We start from the raw sequence: 18,438 nt of genomic DNA on the forward strand, positions 1-18,438 counted from the left end.
CAACAAATAATTTAGCTTTATTAAATAGGATTTGGCAAGTCGGAACAAACGCAATAACGCCCCCTGGCGGCCAAAGAAGACGTCACCAATCGAGTGACTGCGACGACGCAAAAGCTCCACGCTAACGCTAACGGCGCTAGCTACACAGCTCCCAGTCTGGTCAACATGGCTCCCTTTCCGGACGAGGTGGACGTCTTCACTGGCCCGCACTGGCGAATGAAGCAGTTGGTGGGCCTTTATTCCGAAAAGGTAAATGTGCAAAGGAGTTTGTTCAACGTTTGTGCTCCAAATGTCTTCTTTTAGAACGCATATCGTGGCAACGTTGGCCCCAAAAGATGACGCTCACTAGCTTTAGCATGTTAGCTAAAGTGGTTATGCAACAGCCATCAAATACGACAACACATCTGTTGATTTATTGCTATTTAGCAGGTCATCAGGCTAAAGATTTGCTCGTGTTAAAACAAAACTATGTTATTCATAATGTCTGTTTTGCTACGTAAAGTGCGCTTATCACGCAAGCTAGCGTTAGTGAAGGGGTGTTGCTGTAATGCATTATGACGTCACATAGAAACCCGTAAATATAGCTACTCTGCAGTCTTTCCCCACCACAAAATCAAACAATAACAATTTCTTGGGATTTTATTTTAACCTTATGAGAGGAAATTGTGGGAATCCATATTTCCATCTGTCTGTGTTTTGTTTGACTTTTGATCGTGCTATATTTTGCTTTTGATTGTCAGCTGTCTGAGACCAACTTCTCCAACATTAGCGACTTCCGCTCCTTCCTCAAGTCGCTGCTGGCGACCTTCAAGGAGTTCAAGATGCACGAGCAGATTGAGAACAAGTATATCATCAGCCTGCTGGAACAGCGTTGCTGCACCGTCTACAACATGCACTCGGACAACAAACTGTCTGACATGCTGCTGCTCCTCGAGAAGGGCCTGCACAATGTCAAGGTGGGCCCGCTGTCATGCCGCTGTCTTCCAAGGACTACATGGATACAATTGTTTAATTGTAAAATTTGATCAAAAGCCCAGTCCACGCAAGCACGTGTTGACTTCTCATGCTCCGTTTAGGCACACGCTTATCATTATCGTTCGCTGACTTGTTGTACGTCTGGGCTAATATGAGTCACGACAGTCATTTTGAAAGTGAAAGCAGATGGATGTTGCAACCCTTGAGGGACCTTGACACTGATGTCAGTGAAGTCATTTTCTGATTTTCAGCTTCAGGGTTTTCCATGTGTCAAAAGCAATCATTGGTTTCTGTGTGTTTTTAGAGTGAATATGAGCAGCTCAACTACGCTCAGCAGCTGAAGGAGAGACTGGAGGCTTTCACTCAGGACTTCCTACCCCACATGAAGGAAGAAGAAGAGGTAGGCCAGCCCTTGTCCGCCTCGTGCTCTTTTTTTCTACAACTTGAAATTGCTTCAGGCTTGCTCAAAACAACCTACCTACAAATGCCACATGATGGCGCCAATCCCTCAGAGAATAATGCCTCATGAATAATAACCCCTGTTGCCTCATGTGAGGCTTCGTTAGCTTGTTAGCTTATATGATGTACCAACATTAATGTGTATATTCTGGCCACGATGTTGTCCAAAGGTTGGTCAGTTAAAAAGCAGCTGAAATCAGAGTGCAACAGAGTCAAGCAAGTGTGTGTGTCGCAGGTGTTTCAGCCCATGCTGATGCAGCACTTTACCTACGAGGAGCTGAAGGCCATCAAGAAGCAGGTGATGGCGCAGCACTGCACCCAGCGGCCGTGGAACTGCGCCGCAGACGTCCTCAAAGGCTTCAGCCTGTGGAGCCACGCGGAGGAGCTACAAAAGGCCTTCAAATATGCGGACCACGAGAAAACCGACTACGGTTAGCTGCACAGTAGTTCCAACTTTTTCACAATAGTATTGTGTAAAGTTATATGTGGAAAAAAATGGCACTCGAATTGTCCTTTTTTTGTTGTTGTCCAAATTAGTTTTTCTAATGGAAGCTGGTCTTATTATAGAAGTTGAACGCAACAGCTCTTGTTCGGTGCACGTCGCCCAGCTTCCGGTCGAAGTCATCTTGAGGATCTTTCGCTATTTGGGCCCTCAAGATCTTTGCAACTGCAGCCAAGTGTGTGGCTCCTGGTCTGAGCTGGCCAAGACCGGTTCTCTGTGGCGGCACCTCTACCCCGTACGCTGGGCCCGAGGTAACTGCACCATTCATATGCAGGAAAACAAGTCATTCTGGATGGAATCATCTGCAACTTGCTCTCTGCCGTCTCTCGTTTTGTCATATGTAACATTGATGTGTTCAGGTGACTATTACAACGGCCCCCCTGGAGATTGTGACCAGGAGCCGGATGACAGGTGGCTCAAGAGCCGGGAGAAGGAAGTCCGCGCTTACCAGGAGTGGGATGAGGATGCTGACATCGATGAATCTGGTGACCTTCTCTTATTTTTATTCGCAGGAACAACAGGTAATCTTGTTATTATTTTGATTTAAATGCCGTCAAATGCGGCGCTGTTTACTTCAGACGAGTGCGGCGACGCTGGCGACACATTGGCCATCAGCACAGCCCAGCGTGAGAAGAGACTCCTGAATGGAATCATCCAGAACCTTCTCCCCGTCGTCGGCTCGCATGTCAAGTCGCTGGTGCTGGCCTACGGCTCCACCGTTTCCAGCAAAATGGTGTGTAATATGTGTGCACACAAATATGGGAAAAAAACATGGTCGGCGGCATGTATTTGTCCTCTGTGTTAGTATGATGAAGCACCACAGTGTGTGAACTGAGATATTGTTGGAACAGGTGCGTCAGATCCTCAGTCTCTGTCCAAACGTGGCTCATCTGGACCTGACGCAGACAGATGTCACCGATTTTGCTTTTGACAGGTAAACCCTAAAGCCGCGTCGCACCTTTGGTTGGCTTGAAAGAGACATCTGCTGTTGATGATTTGATGCCAGATGTTATTGGGATTTTCTTGTGTCCCCACATTGTCCCCAGCTGGTCGTATGTGGGCTCTTGCGCATCTCTCAAGCACCTGGACCTGTCGGGTTGTGACAATATTACAGACCATGCCCTGAAAAGACTCTCTCTGGCACTGGGGGACCTCGGCACCCCGTGGCGGTCACGCCGCCAACGCCGGCAGCGGGCCGTCATCTTGAAGCAAGAGGCCGGCAGCTGGGGGCCCGCTTGGTTGCCGGCCGACATTGAGGACTCGGCAGAATGGACGCGGCGAGGCACCAAGGAGGTCCAGCAGAAGGAGGAGAGAGAGCGCTTTGTGGAGACTCAGCTGGTGGGCAGCCTGTGCTGCTGCAGGCGGGGCCGCAGGACGGGCCCAAACGCCGCAATTTTGCACTACGCCATGTCGGCAGACAGGTTTTGCGCTCACGCCGTCTGCTGCAATGGCGGAGGAGTTGAGGACGGGGCCTTCAGGACTAATGGCCGCCGCTCACCAAAGGACACTAAACGCCCCGACAATAGGACTAAACAGTCGGGCGCCAGGCGCACGCTGAACTTCCTCAGCCTGTCCGGATGCTACCAGGTCACAGATGTGGGACTCAGGTAGGGCTGCAGATTTAAAAAAAAATATATATAGATCAAACAAACTTGAAAATGAGTATTTGTCAATATTGTTTGTTTGAGGGCCATGTCGGAGTTGGGAGGCCTTCCGCTCCTGGAGCATCTCAACCTGTCAGGCTGCCTGTCGGTCACGGAGGCTGGGCTTCACCAGCTGGTCACGGCCTGCCCCGCCCTCAACGATGAACATTTCTACTACTGCGACAACATCAATGGTAGAGAAGCGCCTTGTCCAAGAATGCAAATTCCATCACAATCGCCTATGACAAAGGATTAACAATCTGAACTATTGCTATTTTAGTGATTTCTTTTTATTTATTTGCAAACAACATTTTCCTTTTGATCGGTCAGTGACTGACGTTTATATTGTGTGTGTGTATGTGTGTGTGGTCAGGGCCAAACGCAGACACGGCAAGTGGATGCCAGAACCTGCAATGCGGATTCAGGGTGTGCTGTCGCTCTGGGGAGTGAAGCAATATCAACGCTGCCCTGCCTCTCCTTCTTTAATTGCACTTTATCCAACTGGGTGTCACTTGCTGTACGTTTCCGTGTGAAACTGTAAGATGTATTTTCTTTGTATACACTCCAAGGTCCAGTGTTTCAAGAGCCACTCTTTCATCCTAACAGCAATCCCATCCAACCTTTGCCAGTGTATGATTAGTTGGCTGTTTTTTTTTTTTTTTTTGACAACTGACAAAGGATTTAGAAGCCGCTTAGAAACACTGTCGCTCAATAAAAAGGAGGAACAACAGAGTATGTCATTTTGACACCAAACTTAACGCGTTCCCCTAAAAAAACAGGTTGCACAATACAAAAAAACTGAATTATACAAAAGAATAAAGTCAAAGTGTTGCAAACATGCTTGCACTTTTGTGGTTGCATGTGTGTCATTCAAAGAAAAATGAATTTTATGCAGGTGACATTTGACATGAAGAAATGAGAATAAATAAATCATTTAAAAACATGCAATAAAACCCTCCAAATGCAGTTAAGCATTCTGAAATATTTCGATCACTTCGCCTGTTATTCGATGAGGGCAGGAACTTGTAGCAGCAGCCCATGGAAGAAGTTTACAACCGTTGTTTTTAACCAATTAGCCTAAAGGACCACCCAACATTACGTCAGTGTTTTCCCGTCCTCTGATTGGTTGGTTATGCTCGAGCAGGCCACGTTTGACGAGCAAAACAAGTGTCGCAAATAGCAATCAAATTTAGCACGCATTCTTTTTCGTTTCAGAATCTTTGGTGAGTATAATTTATATCACTGAAATGTATTATTTATTATGTCAAATGCTTGATGTGAATGGGAAGTGCTCTAGATGAGGTGGGTGGCACAATGACGGTTAACGGATTTGCACAATGGACCAATAATTAATTCTCCTTAAATTCAAAAGCCATTATCATTTGACTTAACTTCTACCCTACAAGACAGTATGCTTCCGTTTCTGAACCACGTCAAATTTGAGAAAAAAACGAATGTCGCAAAATCAAAACGCGTTAAAATGATTTCGATTAATATTGATATTATCTTTACTTACTCTCAAAATAACAGCTCGCCAGTGCAAACTGGGGTTTTCTGAGACTGAAGACTGACTCTCAATCTGCTCTCAATCTCCCAAGAGTTATTTTGGTCAAAATAACACTACCCTAAACTCATAAACAAAATATTTGAATTGAGAATACCTTAAAAAGTTGTGTAGGATACCATAAGATTCCTTTAAAGTCTGCCAAAACCCCAATCCAGACCAGAAAACCTCTGATTGAGGATTCCAATAACTTTTGGCTAGGAGTCTTTGTTGTGCGAGATTTTCTTCCATAATAACGTCTTGAGGTTGTTGAGAACCAGCGAGTGTTGGATCTCGGCCTGCTCTGCTGATCCGCGCAGTGCCATGCAGGCGTTCAGCTGCTTCTCCAGCTCCTCACGGATGTCCGAGGGCGCCCCCTGCAGGACGTATTCCTGCAGGACCCGGCAAGCCTTAGCCAGGTTGGGCTGGGCCACCTCGGGGGTACAGCGCCGCTTGGTGAGATCGCAGGAAGTGAGGCAGTCCATGCCGTAAAGGCAGTCCGTGTCCTTGTCACACCTCTGCTGCCGAATGGCTTCTTGGAAGGTGGCTTCAGGGACGATGTTCTGGGCATCTGCCACCCTAAAATCGTGGCGCCCGGTGTACCCAAAGTGGGCAGCGCTCAGGTCGCACATGAGAAAGCTACCAAAGGCCCCGTGGAACAGATCCTCCACCAGCTCCAGGAGCCCGATAGAGATCTTGGCCCTGTGGGGCCAGGTGGGGCCAAACCAGCGGTCGGTGGCACGGCGCACCCAGACCGGCGCCCATGCCGGTGCCCTGACACCGTAGAGCGGGGCGTTTGGTATCTTCTCCGTCACGTAGAGATCACCGCAGAAGCCGAGAATCCTGGGCGTGTGTCCGCGTTCCTGCAGCGCCAACGCCAGCAGGAAGTCGTCGAGCTGCAGCAGCGCCCAGGATGACCGAGCCTCCGCCAGGGAAATGTGGCCGTCCTTGTTGGCGTCGGCTGCCACCAGGGCACGCGTGCTCAGCTCGCCAAGGTTGGCCTGCTCCTCGTCCACTTTGGCCTGTGAGGAACACGCACAACCTTCTGAGATTCGTACTGTACCCAGTATTGGATAAATCCAATCCAGGGCACAATCTGACGTCCCAGTGGTAAGCTCCCACTGCTGACCTTGAGGTGGTCGAGGATCATCTCCCTGAACTTTTCTACAGAGGTTCCTTTCGGGGGGGTGGCAAAGCGGGCAACGACCTCCTTCCTGGTCTCCATCTGGCCGGCCACGTCATAAGCGGGGGCCTCGTCCATCTGGCACCTGACCACGCCCTCCAGGTCGCCCCACATGCTCGAGTACACCTGCAAACCACACGCAGAAAAATAAGAATCGCTCATTTCATGAGTTTTCTCTGGATTTGCTGTCCAAGGTCCTGAATGTCGGCACAAATGCGAAGTGTAAGCGTACCTGTTTGGTGGCATGCGTGCTGAGACACTTGTTGAGCTCCAACGTGTTCTTATCACACAAGCTGCTGCAGGCAGCGCCGTCCACCAGGCCATCTCTGTATCTGGCACACTTGAAACACAACAGCAGCATCAGACAAGGTGGCTGGCTAAAGAAGCCCACGCAAAAGCTGGTGAATATTTTTTGGGCTTTGGTCCCGTCACCATGGCTGCGCTGCACTGGCGTCCTCGGCACAACTCGGAGTAGGACGAGTACTCCACGTAGACCACCCAGCTGCCCACCAACACCGCCAGCCAGCACACGAACAAACACTTGAGGTGGGCTGACGACAAGCGCGCCTATGGAGGAAGGGGGGGGGTAGTGAGAATGTAGAAATACATGTTCTATTTGATCCTCCCTTCGATGATGATAAAAATTCGAAGCACCAAGCGTGCAGCCATGCAAGCTACATTAACCTAGCACATCTTGGCTTGTTTTTGCAGAGCCGCAAGGCCGCAATCAATTCTCGTGGCCTCGGCTTCGCTCTCAGCAGCCTTCACGCGACCGCCACCAACTCGACAAACGATTGCGTATTGAACGTGAGGACTGGGCCAACTATTTATTAGAACAGGCTGCTGCCTTTGTGTCTATTCTGCAGACTGCATTTGTTGTATTTTGGTCATTTTCTCTGGTGTATTTTTAGGATCAAATGAATCAAGCTTTGTGAGAATGCTGTCCCAAATGAAGTGTCCATTTGAAGCAACTGTTGCAGTGCAGTTGGAGGTGATGAGCAACGGCACGTTTGACTTCGGTCTTCATCGTTCATACATTATTGATGACGATGAAACTCGGAGACTAATGGGTTCCCAGTGGAAACATTAGAGAGGAAGAGATGGAAGTGGGCGGGGGGCTTCCGTGAGGTGATGTTGAACAAATACGAAAAACAATCGTCAAATCAGTCGCAAAAGAATTATTTGACACCAAAATTTGAGAGGAGCCAGACATTCAAAATTGGCTGGTAAATTTGTACATCTTGTGCCTTACCAGCCAAAAGTACCTTAAGTCAAAACTTTCCTGTCTCTCGCTGATCTTTTATCAGTTGTCGGTGATTCCCAGCGGTGTTTCCCTTCCGTGGTTAAGACCACCAGAGACCTCTGCACCTCAAATCACCCTCGTCCAGTACTACTGCAGCTCATTCGGTACTGTACGTTTGAGAACGCACCAAAAACAACTTTTTGCCGCACTGTGACCGCCACGTGAGTCTGTCGAGTCAAACAATCTAAGTTATGTGACCGGCGTCGATGTGAAATCTGTTAATGCCTCACCGTTTGACGAGGAGGATGGATCCTATCTTCATCATGAAAGTGGTCGCCATAGCAACGGAGATGAGCTAACCCCTCAGAGATGTACGTGCGCACACACACGCACGTACACACGCAACTAAACACACACGAACAGCGGCTTGACTAACCTGCGTGTGCAGGGGCTTCCGGAAGAAGAAAAAGATGAAGAAGAAGAAGAATCTCCACGGCAGCTGAGCTTTCGCCATGGCCGTGCCTCAAACTGTAAGCGAACTGGCGTCAAGCCCAACCGGACCGCACGTGCCGTGAAGCCCCCCGTCCCCTCCCGGAGGAGGATGCGGAGGTGGTGTGCGAAGAGGCAGCTTTCAAGTGAGGCTTGCATCTGTCGTGATGCACCCACACTGCCCTCCCCCCCCCCACACACACACACACATACACACACACACACACACCCTCTCTTCCCATCACATTTAATTTCTAATCCAAATACTGACATTTTTATTTTTTGTTGCAAAGTATCATAAAACTACATCCACTCATCAAAAATGAAATAAAAACACCACCAAAAAATCCTGAAAAACAAGTCGAAGGATTATCACACCAGTCATAGAAATCTCCTAAGCAGAAAAACAATTTCTTACATAATGTACTGCAGAAAGCACAGACGGTTGCTAGCGCAACTTGGCTTGTGATAGCGTAATAGAGGGGTCACCAACACGTTGCCCGCGGGCACCAGGTCGCCCGTGAAGACCGCATGAGTCGCCCGCAGGGCTGTTCTAAAATTAGCTCAAATAGCGGCACTCGTCAGTGGGTCGCATCTATTTACAGTCAAACCTCGGTTTTCGAACGTCCTGGTTCTCAAATCGGAATTCTAACAAAAAAATCGAGATTTTTTTGCTTCGGTTGTCGAACAAAATTCGGAGGTCAAACCTCGCGAGATCAGCTGGGAGGACCCGAGAAAATCCGACCGCGTGGCCCGGATGCCGACTGACTCCGTTGTTATTGTATTTTCGTTACTTTGAGGATTGTATTAACGCCTAATCATGCCTCCAAAGAAAGCAAGTGGGAGCAGTAAAGCCATCCTAAAACACAAAGACGCTCTTAAAGCAATGCGACAGTGAGCGCCCAGCGCCCTGCGGTTGCGCAATTGGACCAGAAACGGATTAATTTTTTTTCCATTATTTGTAATGGGAAAAATAGATTCGGAATTCGACCGATTCGCTACTCGAACCGCCTTCTGGGACGGATTGTGGTCAAAAACCAAGGTTTGACTGTATTTTTGCTATTCTAGTTAAAATCACACTTAGATGTGAACTGGAAATGACAATAATTACACAGTGAAAGCCAAATTGAGCAAATTGGTTATTTCAGAAGTCTGTGTCAAACAGTAGCCCTTTGCCTTAATCAGTACCCAGGAAGTAGCTCTCGGTTTAAGAAATGTTGGTGACCCCTGGCGTAATGTTAGCATAGCAGGTGTTTTTCGGGAGAGAGAGACTGGAACAGAGTAATGACATTTCCATTTATTTCCCTTGAGCCAATCTGAAGGCTTCATTGAATTTATTATGCAAGTCTTGCAACAGACACATGAAAGCCTGATGATTTTTATATATTCAAATGACATTCGGATAGCTTGCGCAAATATTAGTTAGCATTTTGGGCTTATCTCAACGTAGCATTGTTTGACAGATCATGCACTGACAAACAAAACAGCTTCATTTTTATCATTACAGAAAAAAATTCAATGAAGTAGATAAATAGTAGATTTGATGCAAAATATTCAGAGTAGCGAGAAGGTCGGAAGCTGCTGTGTGTGAGTGCAAAAAGCCAAAGTGGATGCACAAACACGCTCATTTCCTGTCATTATGTCGTCAGGGCCATGATTAGCTGCAGATTAGTTTCAGAGTGGGAGGATGAACAAAACAACATATAATGGTCACTTCATTGGAAGCGAAGTCCAGGCCTGTAACAAAGTCCATCTTTTGGTCTGAGTACACGCTGGTGTTGGTGGCGGTCAAGGTGGGGCAGTGGTTGTTGAAGTCGCTCATCTTAATGGACAGCGTTTCTGTGGCAGACATTGAGGGGTTGTCTGAGGAGCACAAGCCTTTTATCATCTTCCACCTCCAGGCTTTTTCCTGGTCAGAACCACATTGTCCTTCCTACGTATCAACCCCCCCCCCCCCTCCCACCGGTGAACACCACAAAAATGCAGTGTGAAAAGGAGTAACTCTCTTAAATGGTGTACTGCAATTCATCATAGACAAGTTGAACCAGTTGTCCGGGTTTAACGAGCTTAAAGAACCAGACATGTTTGAATCTCGCCGCCTTTTCTTTTTATTTTGATGTGGAAAAACATCTTCAAATCAATCCAAAAAAAATTGCTGTTAAAACAAAGTCAATCGAAAACCCTCTCCTGACACATGAAAAACATTCAATGATCCCACCCTGGTGCAATGCACATCCAAAAGTAGCTATAGAATCCATACATATAAACACACACAGCACATCCATAACCAAGTTTGGTCGCCAGTAGGCAAACTGACACGGGATCTCCGTGAAGTGTCTGGTAGGGTCTCCACAGGCTACTGAGGTTGGTCGAGAAAGAGCATAAAGTATACAAGGGGTAGGAGCCGTATAGCTTCGCTACAAGGCAAGGCTGCGGCAGAACATCCACCACCAATAAAACCTGCACGGTAACAAAATACTTGAGGAACCGCCTTGAGAGAAATTGCTTTTCAGAGTCATTTGCCCTGTGTTACAGTTCAGTGAGCTTTTCTTCCTGCACCACCACTTTGCGGTATGTCGGGACTCTGCTCACGCCAGTGCTGGATGATGTCATGGTGATGCCCTGAGCTCCAGCGATGTTGCTCATGCCAAGGTCTGGCAATTGGACGCCGCCTTTTCTGGTGGAAGTTTGGCTGGTCCTCACCACTCTCCCCACAGGAACCTTGCCCTCTATTAGGGTTTGGGAGCTTGAGATGGTCCCGGCGTTGATTAGGTTGTTAGGGGCTTGAACTTGACCCTTGGGTAGATGCGTAGATGTTCCCTGAAATGTCATACTTGGGAAGGTTCCTGCTTGCATGCCAGTTACCAGCGTCATGCCAGGCCCCTGGACTTGTTTCCCGGACAAAATCTTCTTTCCTTGGACTACCATGCCGTGTGTCGGTGACCCTGGGTTACCACTAACCAACACCAGGCCAGGGCCCTGGGCTTGTCCGCCAGAAATAACAGTATTTCCTTGGACTATCATGCCTTGTGTAGGTGATCCAGGGGTACCTGTAACCAACATCATGCCAGGGGCTTGGGCTTGCCCGCCAGACACCACAGTTTGTCCTTGCACCAGCATGCCTTGAGGAGCAGCCAACATCACGCCCTGGAGGTTGTTAGTTGGTGCCTCAGCCAGCAGCATGGTGTTTTGGACTTGTGGCTGGACGACATACTGCATAGGCTGCACCATAGGGGCCGCGGCGGTATAGTAGACTGGCTGCTGCTGTTGTAGCAGGAACATTTGACCTGGGTTTTCCATCCTTTCGATCACTGTGGTCCTGCCTTGGTTTTGTGTAGTTGTGTTTTCCTTCACCACCTGAGTCACGGTCTTGTCTACCCTGGGGACAACCGGTGGCAGCTTGGGGAGTTCCAGCTTTGGTTCAACCTTTGGGGGTGGTGGCGTGACATCTGGTTGGATCTTCTTGCCACCGCACACCTCCGCCAGGGTCTTGAACTTGAAGTTGAGGTCATCGAGGAACTGCAAGTCGTTGTCGTTCTCCAGGAGGCTGCAGCAGCCCACCGAGCCGGCCAAGGACCCTTGGCCCTCGTTGTCATACACCAAGAGCGCGTCTTTCACTGCCAGGTCCTCTCCTCCGCTGCTCATCTTCTGTTGAGGGAGGACAAAGACATGTTTTGATCATTCTGTATCAAAAACATTAGGAGCAGTGGTGGGAAGTTACACAGGACAGATGCGTTGTAGAAGTACTATACTATTTTTGTAACGTTAAATCCGTACTTTAATGTTTACCAGAGTCTCTTCTACAGAAGTACAATACAGTTTGAGTACCATTTTGGTTGGAACATATAAAGGGGAATGTTCACCACACCTGAGCGTAGTACTGTGAAAGGATGTGTTGTGGGAAACCAATATCGTCATAAGCTGCTCCTGACTCTCTTTGGAACTCTGAGTAGAGCCTTCGCTGATTTCTCATTCCCATAGTGGTATCTCTCTTCATACTGGAGAAGTCCTCCTGAAAGCCATGCATGTTCCTCCCATCCATGTAAAATTGCGTATCCTGTTTTAGGCTGTCCACGGCATCCACTTGCGTCGGCATGTTTATGAGCGGCACTTCCTGTGACAGTTCGAACTGCGTCAGAACATTTCTTCCATAAGTAAAGATCATAACATTTTCCTGTACACACCGTGTTCTCTCCTTGGCCCTCGGTGCGGTAATTCATGAGGTGTGATTTGGTGTCAAAAGGCAGCTCGGTAAAGTTGCCTGGTAGGCCTGCAGCTCCACCGCAATGGCAGAAGAGCAGCAGTAAAGGGATGACTGTGGGAATAAAACATTATTTTACTCATCCAAACTATAAAACTGGTCTGTTTGGCAAGTTGGTTGAGCCCTCAACCTAATCAAGACTATTTGTACTTACGGAGTAGCAGCAGCAGACCCAGTAGCAGCAGTCCAATGCCTGCGGGTCCTAACTCCGACTTCTTGTTGGGCTGACCCATTGCACCTCGTTGTCCACAATTCTCTCCATCTTCACATGTGCATACTTGGACCGTCACCTTCTGCGGTTCCGGGCACGCCACCCCTTGTGCGTCCTTCACCAATAATTCCACCTCATGGAGACCAGGCCATGTGGACTGTTGTGCTCTCACAATGGCTGCGGTATCTGGCCACACAAATTCAAACATGAGCTTTAGCCTGAAAACTAAAATTGGTTAAATCCAAAAGAGACCAGATGTTATGTCCTCACCGTTGAGATGCTCTACCTGCCATTTTCCCTTAGTGCCCTCCGGAATGATTTCAAAGGTGAAAGGAGCTCCGTTGGGAAAGTCGTCTTCATCGACAGCATTGATGATAACTGCATCGTCAGGAATGCAGAGAGTCTCGTGGGTAGTGGTCAGGATGGGACAGTGATCATTAAAGTCCTCCACCTGAATGGCCACCGTCCCAGTTGCGGTGCCTGATGGTACGTCTGTTTATGGGGGACAGACCAGCAAGAGTCAATGTGTTTTTCTGCTAAGGATACTCCATTAACACCACATGAAAACACAAACGATTGTGGTTGCGTACCATCAGAAATACAGAGTATTTTGGCGTAGTAGGTGCCGTTCACTAACAAAGTGGACTCTCTGTCGGGCATCTTGTTCAGTCTGATATCAGCGGTCTCGGGGTCAATAGTGAGCCAGTTGTCAGGATCCGAACCTTTAACATACCTGAAACACATTGTACCTGCTCAGTCGGCTTCAGGTCTGTGTGGATTTTTTCCTCCATTTCATTAGGGTTCATTGTTGTGCAGTAATTGGTTTTGGATTATTACAGTTTACAGACAAGTCAGAATTTCATCGCACATTGAGTCACAACGTGCACCGGTGTAGCCGCTCACCTGACGTTCTCAGCTGGTTTCCCCGTGTCGCCATCTAGCGCGGCATACCGAGTGATGATGCTGTTCATGTTGAAGGTGGAACTGCCTCCCTCCGACATGGTGATTACTTTGACTTTGGGGTCAAATTGTGGACCCTCACGCTGGTTCTTGACATTGATTTTGATGGGGTAGGTTTTGAATGTGTTGCCGTTCCACATGACTCCTCCAGTTGTACTTGTCATGCCACTGCTGAAACTTTCTATCCAGCTGGTTCCTCCTCCACCGCCTCCTCCTCCACCGCCTCCTCCTCCACCGCCTCCTCCTCCACCGCCTCCTCCTCCACCGCCTCCTCCGCCGCCTCCTCCACCGCCTCCTCCACCACCTCCTCCTCCACCAAAACCAATATTAGCTGTGGATGTAGCGGATGGATCAAAAGGTGGAACCATGTTCAGCACGGCAATTCCCAGGTCCATGTTCTTCACGTCTTCATAATCCACAGCCTGTGACAGGACAAACGTGCTTTCATGTAACTTTCCTATCCTCTCTGTCTCAAAACCTGACTTGATATTTTGTACCTTGTCGAGCATGAGGACGCCCTCGTTGGTCTCTGAGTCGGTGATCATGCTGAAGTACCCGGCCTCATTGCCCTTAACAATCTTGAAGATGCTTTTCCAGTTGTCCGTCCCATGCAGGTCCAGGTCTTGAGCTTTGATCCGCATCACCTCCACACCTTGTGTGTTCTCCTCGATGCTGCCCTCGTACTGTTGGGAGAGCACAACTTCTATATGACGGCTGTGACTGTGAACTAACCTCAGTGAAACCAAGGCATTGTAACTGCACACAGCATACCACGCTTTTTTCCAGGGTGGGTTGGTTGTCATTGACGTCGAGTAGTTTAACAACGACGGTGGCGGTGGCACTGTTCCCGCCTGGGGCGCCATTCAAGTCCTGACCCCTCACTGTAAGCGTGTACTGCTCTGTTTTCTGAAAGTTCAAATGGCGGTGGCACAAAAACACAAGGGCTAAAGGTCAAAGTGAGGGTTTAAGACCGAGTTAGGGTTACAAAGTAAGGTTTAAAGGCAGTTAGGGTTTCAAATGAGGGTAGGGTATGAAACGCTGTACCTCTCTGTCTAAGTTGGTGCGTTTGACGTAGATGGTGCCATCTTTCTCCATGTAGAACATGTCGTCATTCGGCTCCTGAGACACGATGCTGTAGGCGATCTGAGAGTTGGGATTTCCTGGTTCGTCAGCGTCAGTCGCATTGATTTTCATGACGTACGTCCCTGCAACAAGAAGGGACGACCAGTCAGACACACGCGGCGGCGGAGTGCAACCCCGCCCAGGCGACTCGTCCGCTCACCTACACCACTACGCTCGTTGACCGAGCTGGCCGGGATAACGCCGAAGACGGGAGAATTGTCGTTCTGGTCCCCCACCTTGAAGCGGATGTTGATGTTTTTCTCCGCCTGCCTGCCGTCCATGTAGGTCGCCACGCCTGACAGCTGCAAGCAACCAGTCAGTTCACACTTAGGGCTATACGGCTTTGGTATCAAACCCATGGCCGTCTATGTCAATGCCAACCTTGTGTTTGAAGTTAGACTTTTCAAACAAGGTTTGAGTTTCGATTAAGTATTTCAAGCCTGATTTGTTAGTGTTTGTTAATAGATGGCTCCTTGCCATCCTGTCAAACGAGGTCACTGCTTGGCTCTTGTCAACTCACGTTGTACGTGCTGTATTCCTCCCTGTCGAGCATCTTGGTGACCTTAATGTAGCCCGTTCTGGGGTCCACCACAAAAAGGTGGAAGGGATATTGGTTGGCACCCACGCCCTCCAGGGAGTACGCCAGGTTCCCCTTGCCGTCATCGAAGTCCGAGTGAATCTGAAACGTACGGTGCCCGGTTCATACGCGTTTTCCTCTGTGCACAATTAGACCAAATGGATGTGCCAACGCAAATGGCTGACAATGTCTGCTACTGCTCCGTACTCACTTTAGCCACGAGGAGTTCTTGAGAGTAGTCCGTGTTTTCTACCAGAACTTTGGGCGGTGGGACCCAGTGCCTTTTTTGTCTGGATAGGACTTCACCCTCCACCAGGGCAAATATCTGGAACTGGCAAAAGAATTTACATTGCAACATTTATTTATAGCAGTTTTGTATAGAACACTTAATAACTCTCTTCCCACTGTTGTATGCGTTTGAAGCACTGACTGTCCGCAGGCGCTAATCGGCGGCTGAATGCGGACAAACCTGTCAGGCCTGCAACTGAAAGTTGCAGTGAAGCGGGCTTTAGGTGCACACCCTGCTCTTGTCAGCAAAGTTAAATTTATAGTAATAATCCAACAACCATGTAGCACAGTAATAAATCAAGTCGACAATATTACTTGCATTAATCCCAAGGCCTCATAGCCTAAGGCACAGATGTCAAACTCAAGGCCCGGGGGCCAGATACGGCCCGCCACATCATTTTATGTGGCCCCCGAAGACAAATTGTGCATCAAATTCATGTGTCATTACTAGAATTGCAAATTGTCTTCACTTCTAATAATATATATATTTTTAAATATTTTACCAACTTTTACTCGTTTGACTTGAAAACGAGTTATTTGTCAGTTTGTTTTGTAGCTTTTACTGTATATAATTTTACTGTGCTCATAGATTTATTTGGGTTGACAGTCATAATGGCCCTCTGACAGAAGCTGTGACTACAATGCGGCTGTGAAAAAAATGAGTTTGACTCCCCTGGCCTAAGGCCTGACATGCTAACATCCCAAAACAACTTAGCATATTCATGCCTAAAAATCCTAATGCTTTGACACCCCAAGAGACACCCAAAGTGTAACAATCTATCCATAACGTTGTATCCCTGACACTCTAGAATCCCAACATCGTAACACCCAGCCATCCTAAACCCAATGCTAACGCTAACCTTAACGCTAACATCAACCCTAATCCGAAAGTCTCACCCTAACCCCAAAGTCCACAGAAAATATGTGGCTTCTCATACCACCCAGACACACGTGAACCCAGCGAGGAGCGGCCGACACACCCTAGCTCCCCGCCTAACTGTCAAAACTGCCTGTCTGCCTGTCTGCCTGTCTGCCTGCCACACCCGCAAGCTAAACTCCATGCTGGTTCATTCGCGCAGGTGAGCAGCCCTGACACAAACTCCTACGAGTGGGCGTGGCAGTGCATCTTTTGGTTGCCAAAATCATCAAGTTGACACATGCAGTCCGTAAAGAATGTACAGAATTGGCATCAAGAAACTTTCCCTGAAGGGGAACTGCTGTTCGTACGTCTTCACCCACGTAGCAACAGGGGGGAGCGTTAGCCAGCAAGCTCAAAGATAGAATTGTTGCCCTAACCCTGAACTAGGCCAATAAATCGTGAATGCCGTTAACCTTACCACTAAACTAGTTCAAGAGGTCCGGATGCTAACCTCCAACTTTCCACAGGGTCATACCCTCAATTCTTCTGACCCCAACACTACCCATTACCCAACTTTACCCTAAACATTAGAGGCCCAACAGTGCCGTTGTCCCATGTCCAACATTGTGCACTTGAGAACGAGCTTGACCTTGCAACAAGATGTATTTATCGAAACGACCTACACAAATATGTTTCCTCAGGTCAAACTTTTAATGAGCGCAGTCAAACACTCCTACTTTGGATTTAGGAGGCAAGTACAGACAACTTTGGAAAATGCTATGTTGAGCAGATGCTGACTTTTTTGTGGTAAGCTGAAGGTGGAATTTTGGCAAATTTGAATGAATTACGATGATGATGATACGATGTATCATTTACTATACTGTTACAATAGCTATGATTTTTATTTAGACAATACATCTACTTACTTTACTGAGTAAATTCAACGCCATACAAATTCTGTGTACATTCAAACCTCTGAGACGTGATAATTGTTGTTTGAATATGCACCTTTGGTGTCCATGACAACCGTCTATTAGGAGCCAACACATTAAAGTGTCAAATAAACACACCCAAACTAACACTCAACTAACCTTGCCCATTTACTTTTAACAAAAGGTATGAACAAGTAACACATGCCCTGGAGGTCCAAATTTCACATTCCAAAATTCCCCACCTTTTTGCTGCGACGGTGAACAACTGTAAAAATGTCAATCTGTATCAAAGTTAATACTTACGGCCAACAGCAGCAATAAATACATCCTAATCATGTCTGCTGTCCATGAAACGAAGCCCGCGTTGCTTCCTGATAATGTGAGACTACCTGGCCCGGGAGGAGGCTTATTTATCAAGAGGCGGAGTACTTTATTCTCACCGCGCACACACCCATGCACACGCGCACACACACACCTAGCAGGCAGTGACAGGTTAGTGTGTGAAGAAGCTGCTGGAAATATTTGGCAGAACATGTTAGTCCAGGCTGTGGAGGCCTGAAAAACACAATGATCAGCGCCATGGTTCCTTGTTACGAGATTACAATTTGCTCTGTGATTACGATGCAACGCGTACTTAATAATTGAGCTCGTTGGGGACAGAAAATGTGTCACCTGTACGTTCAAGTTGACAATCATAAGTTTTGCAAATAGGTTTTGTGACTCTGATATTCCAGCATGCTGGTTGACTTCATTGTACCAACACGACACAATATTTGGAACCCTCCATTTCTCACAATAGTTTCCACAAGTTCCCCTTTCGCTTCCATGTACAGCTTTTCTCGCTACTAAAGAAAGCACAACTTGACCAAACATGCATGCATGCAGTGATGTGAGAATTTGTCATCTGCTGATAGAATTGAAAAAGAAAAAAAAGACGAAGGGAGCAAGTTAACCAGGTCTGTTTGCCGCCAACGTGACATTTTGGCTTGATTTTTAACTTTATATATTAACTAAAAAGTAGTTTACAGTTTTGCGCTTTAAAGACTGACAGAATAAATGACAACATACCAAAGGAAATCAACAGGTCGCATATTTACATCGTACTTAATGTTTAGACCCCAATCATGTAACATTGTGAACTTTTAATTTAATCACATTTAATGTTTGACATATGCACTCTATCTAATGTTC

General features: G+C 47.6%; 3 protein-coding genes across 3 annotated transcripts; 1 reads left to right on the forward strand and 2 right to left on the reverse strand.

Annotated features, from left to right (window-relative positions):
* Nucleotides 1-88: 88 nt before the first annotated feature.
* Nucleotides 89-4,419, forward strand: fbxl5 (F-box and leucine-rich repeat protein 5). The gene is made up of 11 exons (XM_061297453.1): nt 89-249; nt 741-956; nt 1,280-1,375; nt 1,670-1,865; nt 2,002-2,187; nt 2,296-2,421; nt 2,515-2,669; nt 2,788-2,870; nt 2,983-3,543; nt 3,625-3,773; nt 3,953-4,419. Exons 1-11 carry the CDS (start codon nt 166-168, stop codon nt 4,027-4,029), a joined length of 1,929 nt encoding a protein of 642 aa, XP_061153437.1. The 5' UTR covers nt 89-165; the 3' UTR covers nt 4,030-4,419.
* LOC133166993 (divergent protein kinase domain 1A-like) lies at nt 4,220-8,182 on the reverse strand. The gene is made up of 5 exons (XM_061297454.1): nt 7,985-8,182; nt 6,738-6,872; nt 6,538-6,645; nt 6,252-6,431; nt 4,220-6,144 (listed from the first exon to the last, which is right to left on the reverse strand). Exons 1-5 carry the CDS (start codon nt 8,060-8,062, stop codon nt 5,341-5,343), a joined length of 1,305 nt encoding a protein of 434 aa, XP_061153438.1. The 5' UTR covers nt 8,063-8,182; the 3' UTR covers nt 4,220-5,340.
* A 1,939-nt stretch (nt 8,183-10,121) lies between these two features.
* Nucleotides 10,122-17,700, reverse strand: LOC133166657 (desmoglein-2.1-like). Its single transcript, XM_061296753.1, has 14 exons — nt 17,551-17,700; nt 15,380-15,499; nt 15,112-15,270; nt 14,752-14,893; nt 14,514-14,674; nt 14,241-14,375; nt 13,967-14,152; nt 13,413-13,891; nt 13,100-13,242; nt 12,780-13,001; nt 12,453-12,695; nt 12,222-12,352; nt 11,906-12,151; nt 10,122-11,685 (listed from the first exon to the last, which is right to left on the reverse strand). Exons 1-14 carry the CDS (start codon nt 17,581-17,583, stop codon nt 10,567-10,569), a joined length of 3,519 nt encoding a protein of 1,172 aa, XP_061152737.1. The 5' UTR covers nt 17,584-17,700; the 3' UTR covers nt 10,122-10,566.
* Between the last annotated feature and the right edge of the window lie 738 nt (nt 17,701-18,438).

The sequence above is a fragment of the Syngnathus typhle genome, linkage group LG14 (assembly GCF_033458585.1).
Source record: "Syngnathus typhle isolate RoL2023-S1 ecotype Sweden linkage group LG14, RoL_Styp_1.0, whole genome shotgun sequence".
NCBI lineage: Eukaryota > Metazoa > Chordata > Actinopteri > Syngnathiformes > Syngnathidae > Syngnathus > Syngnathus typhle.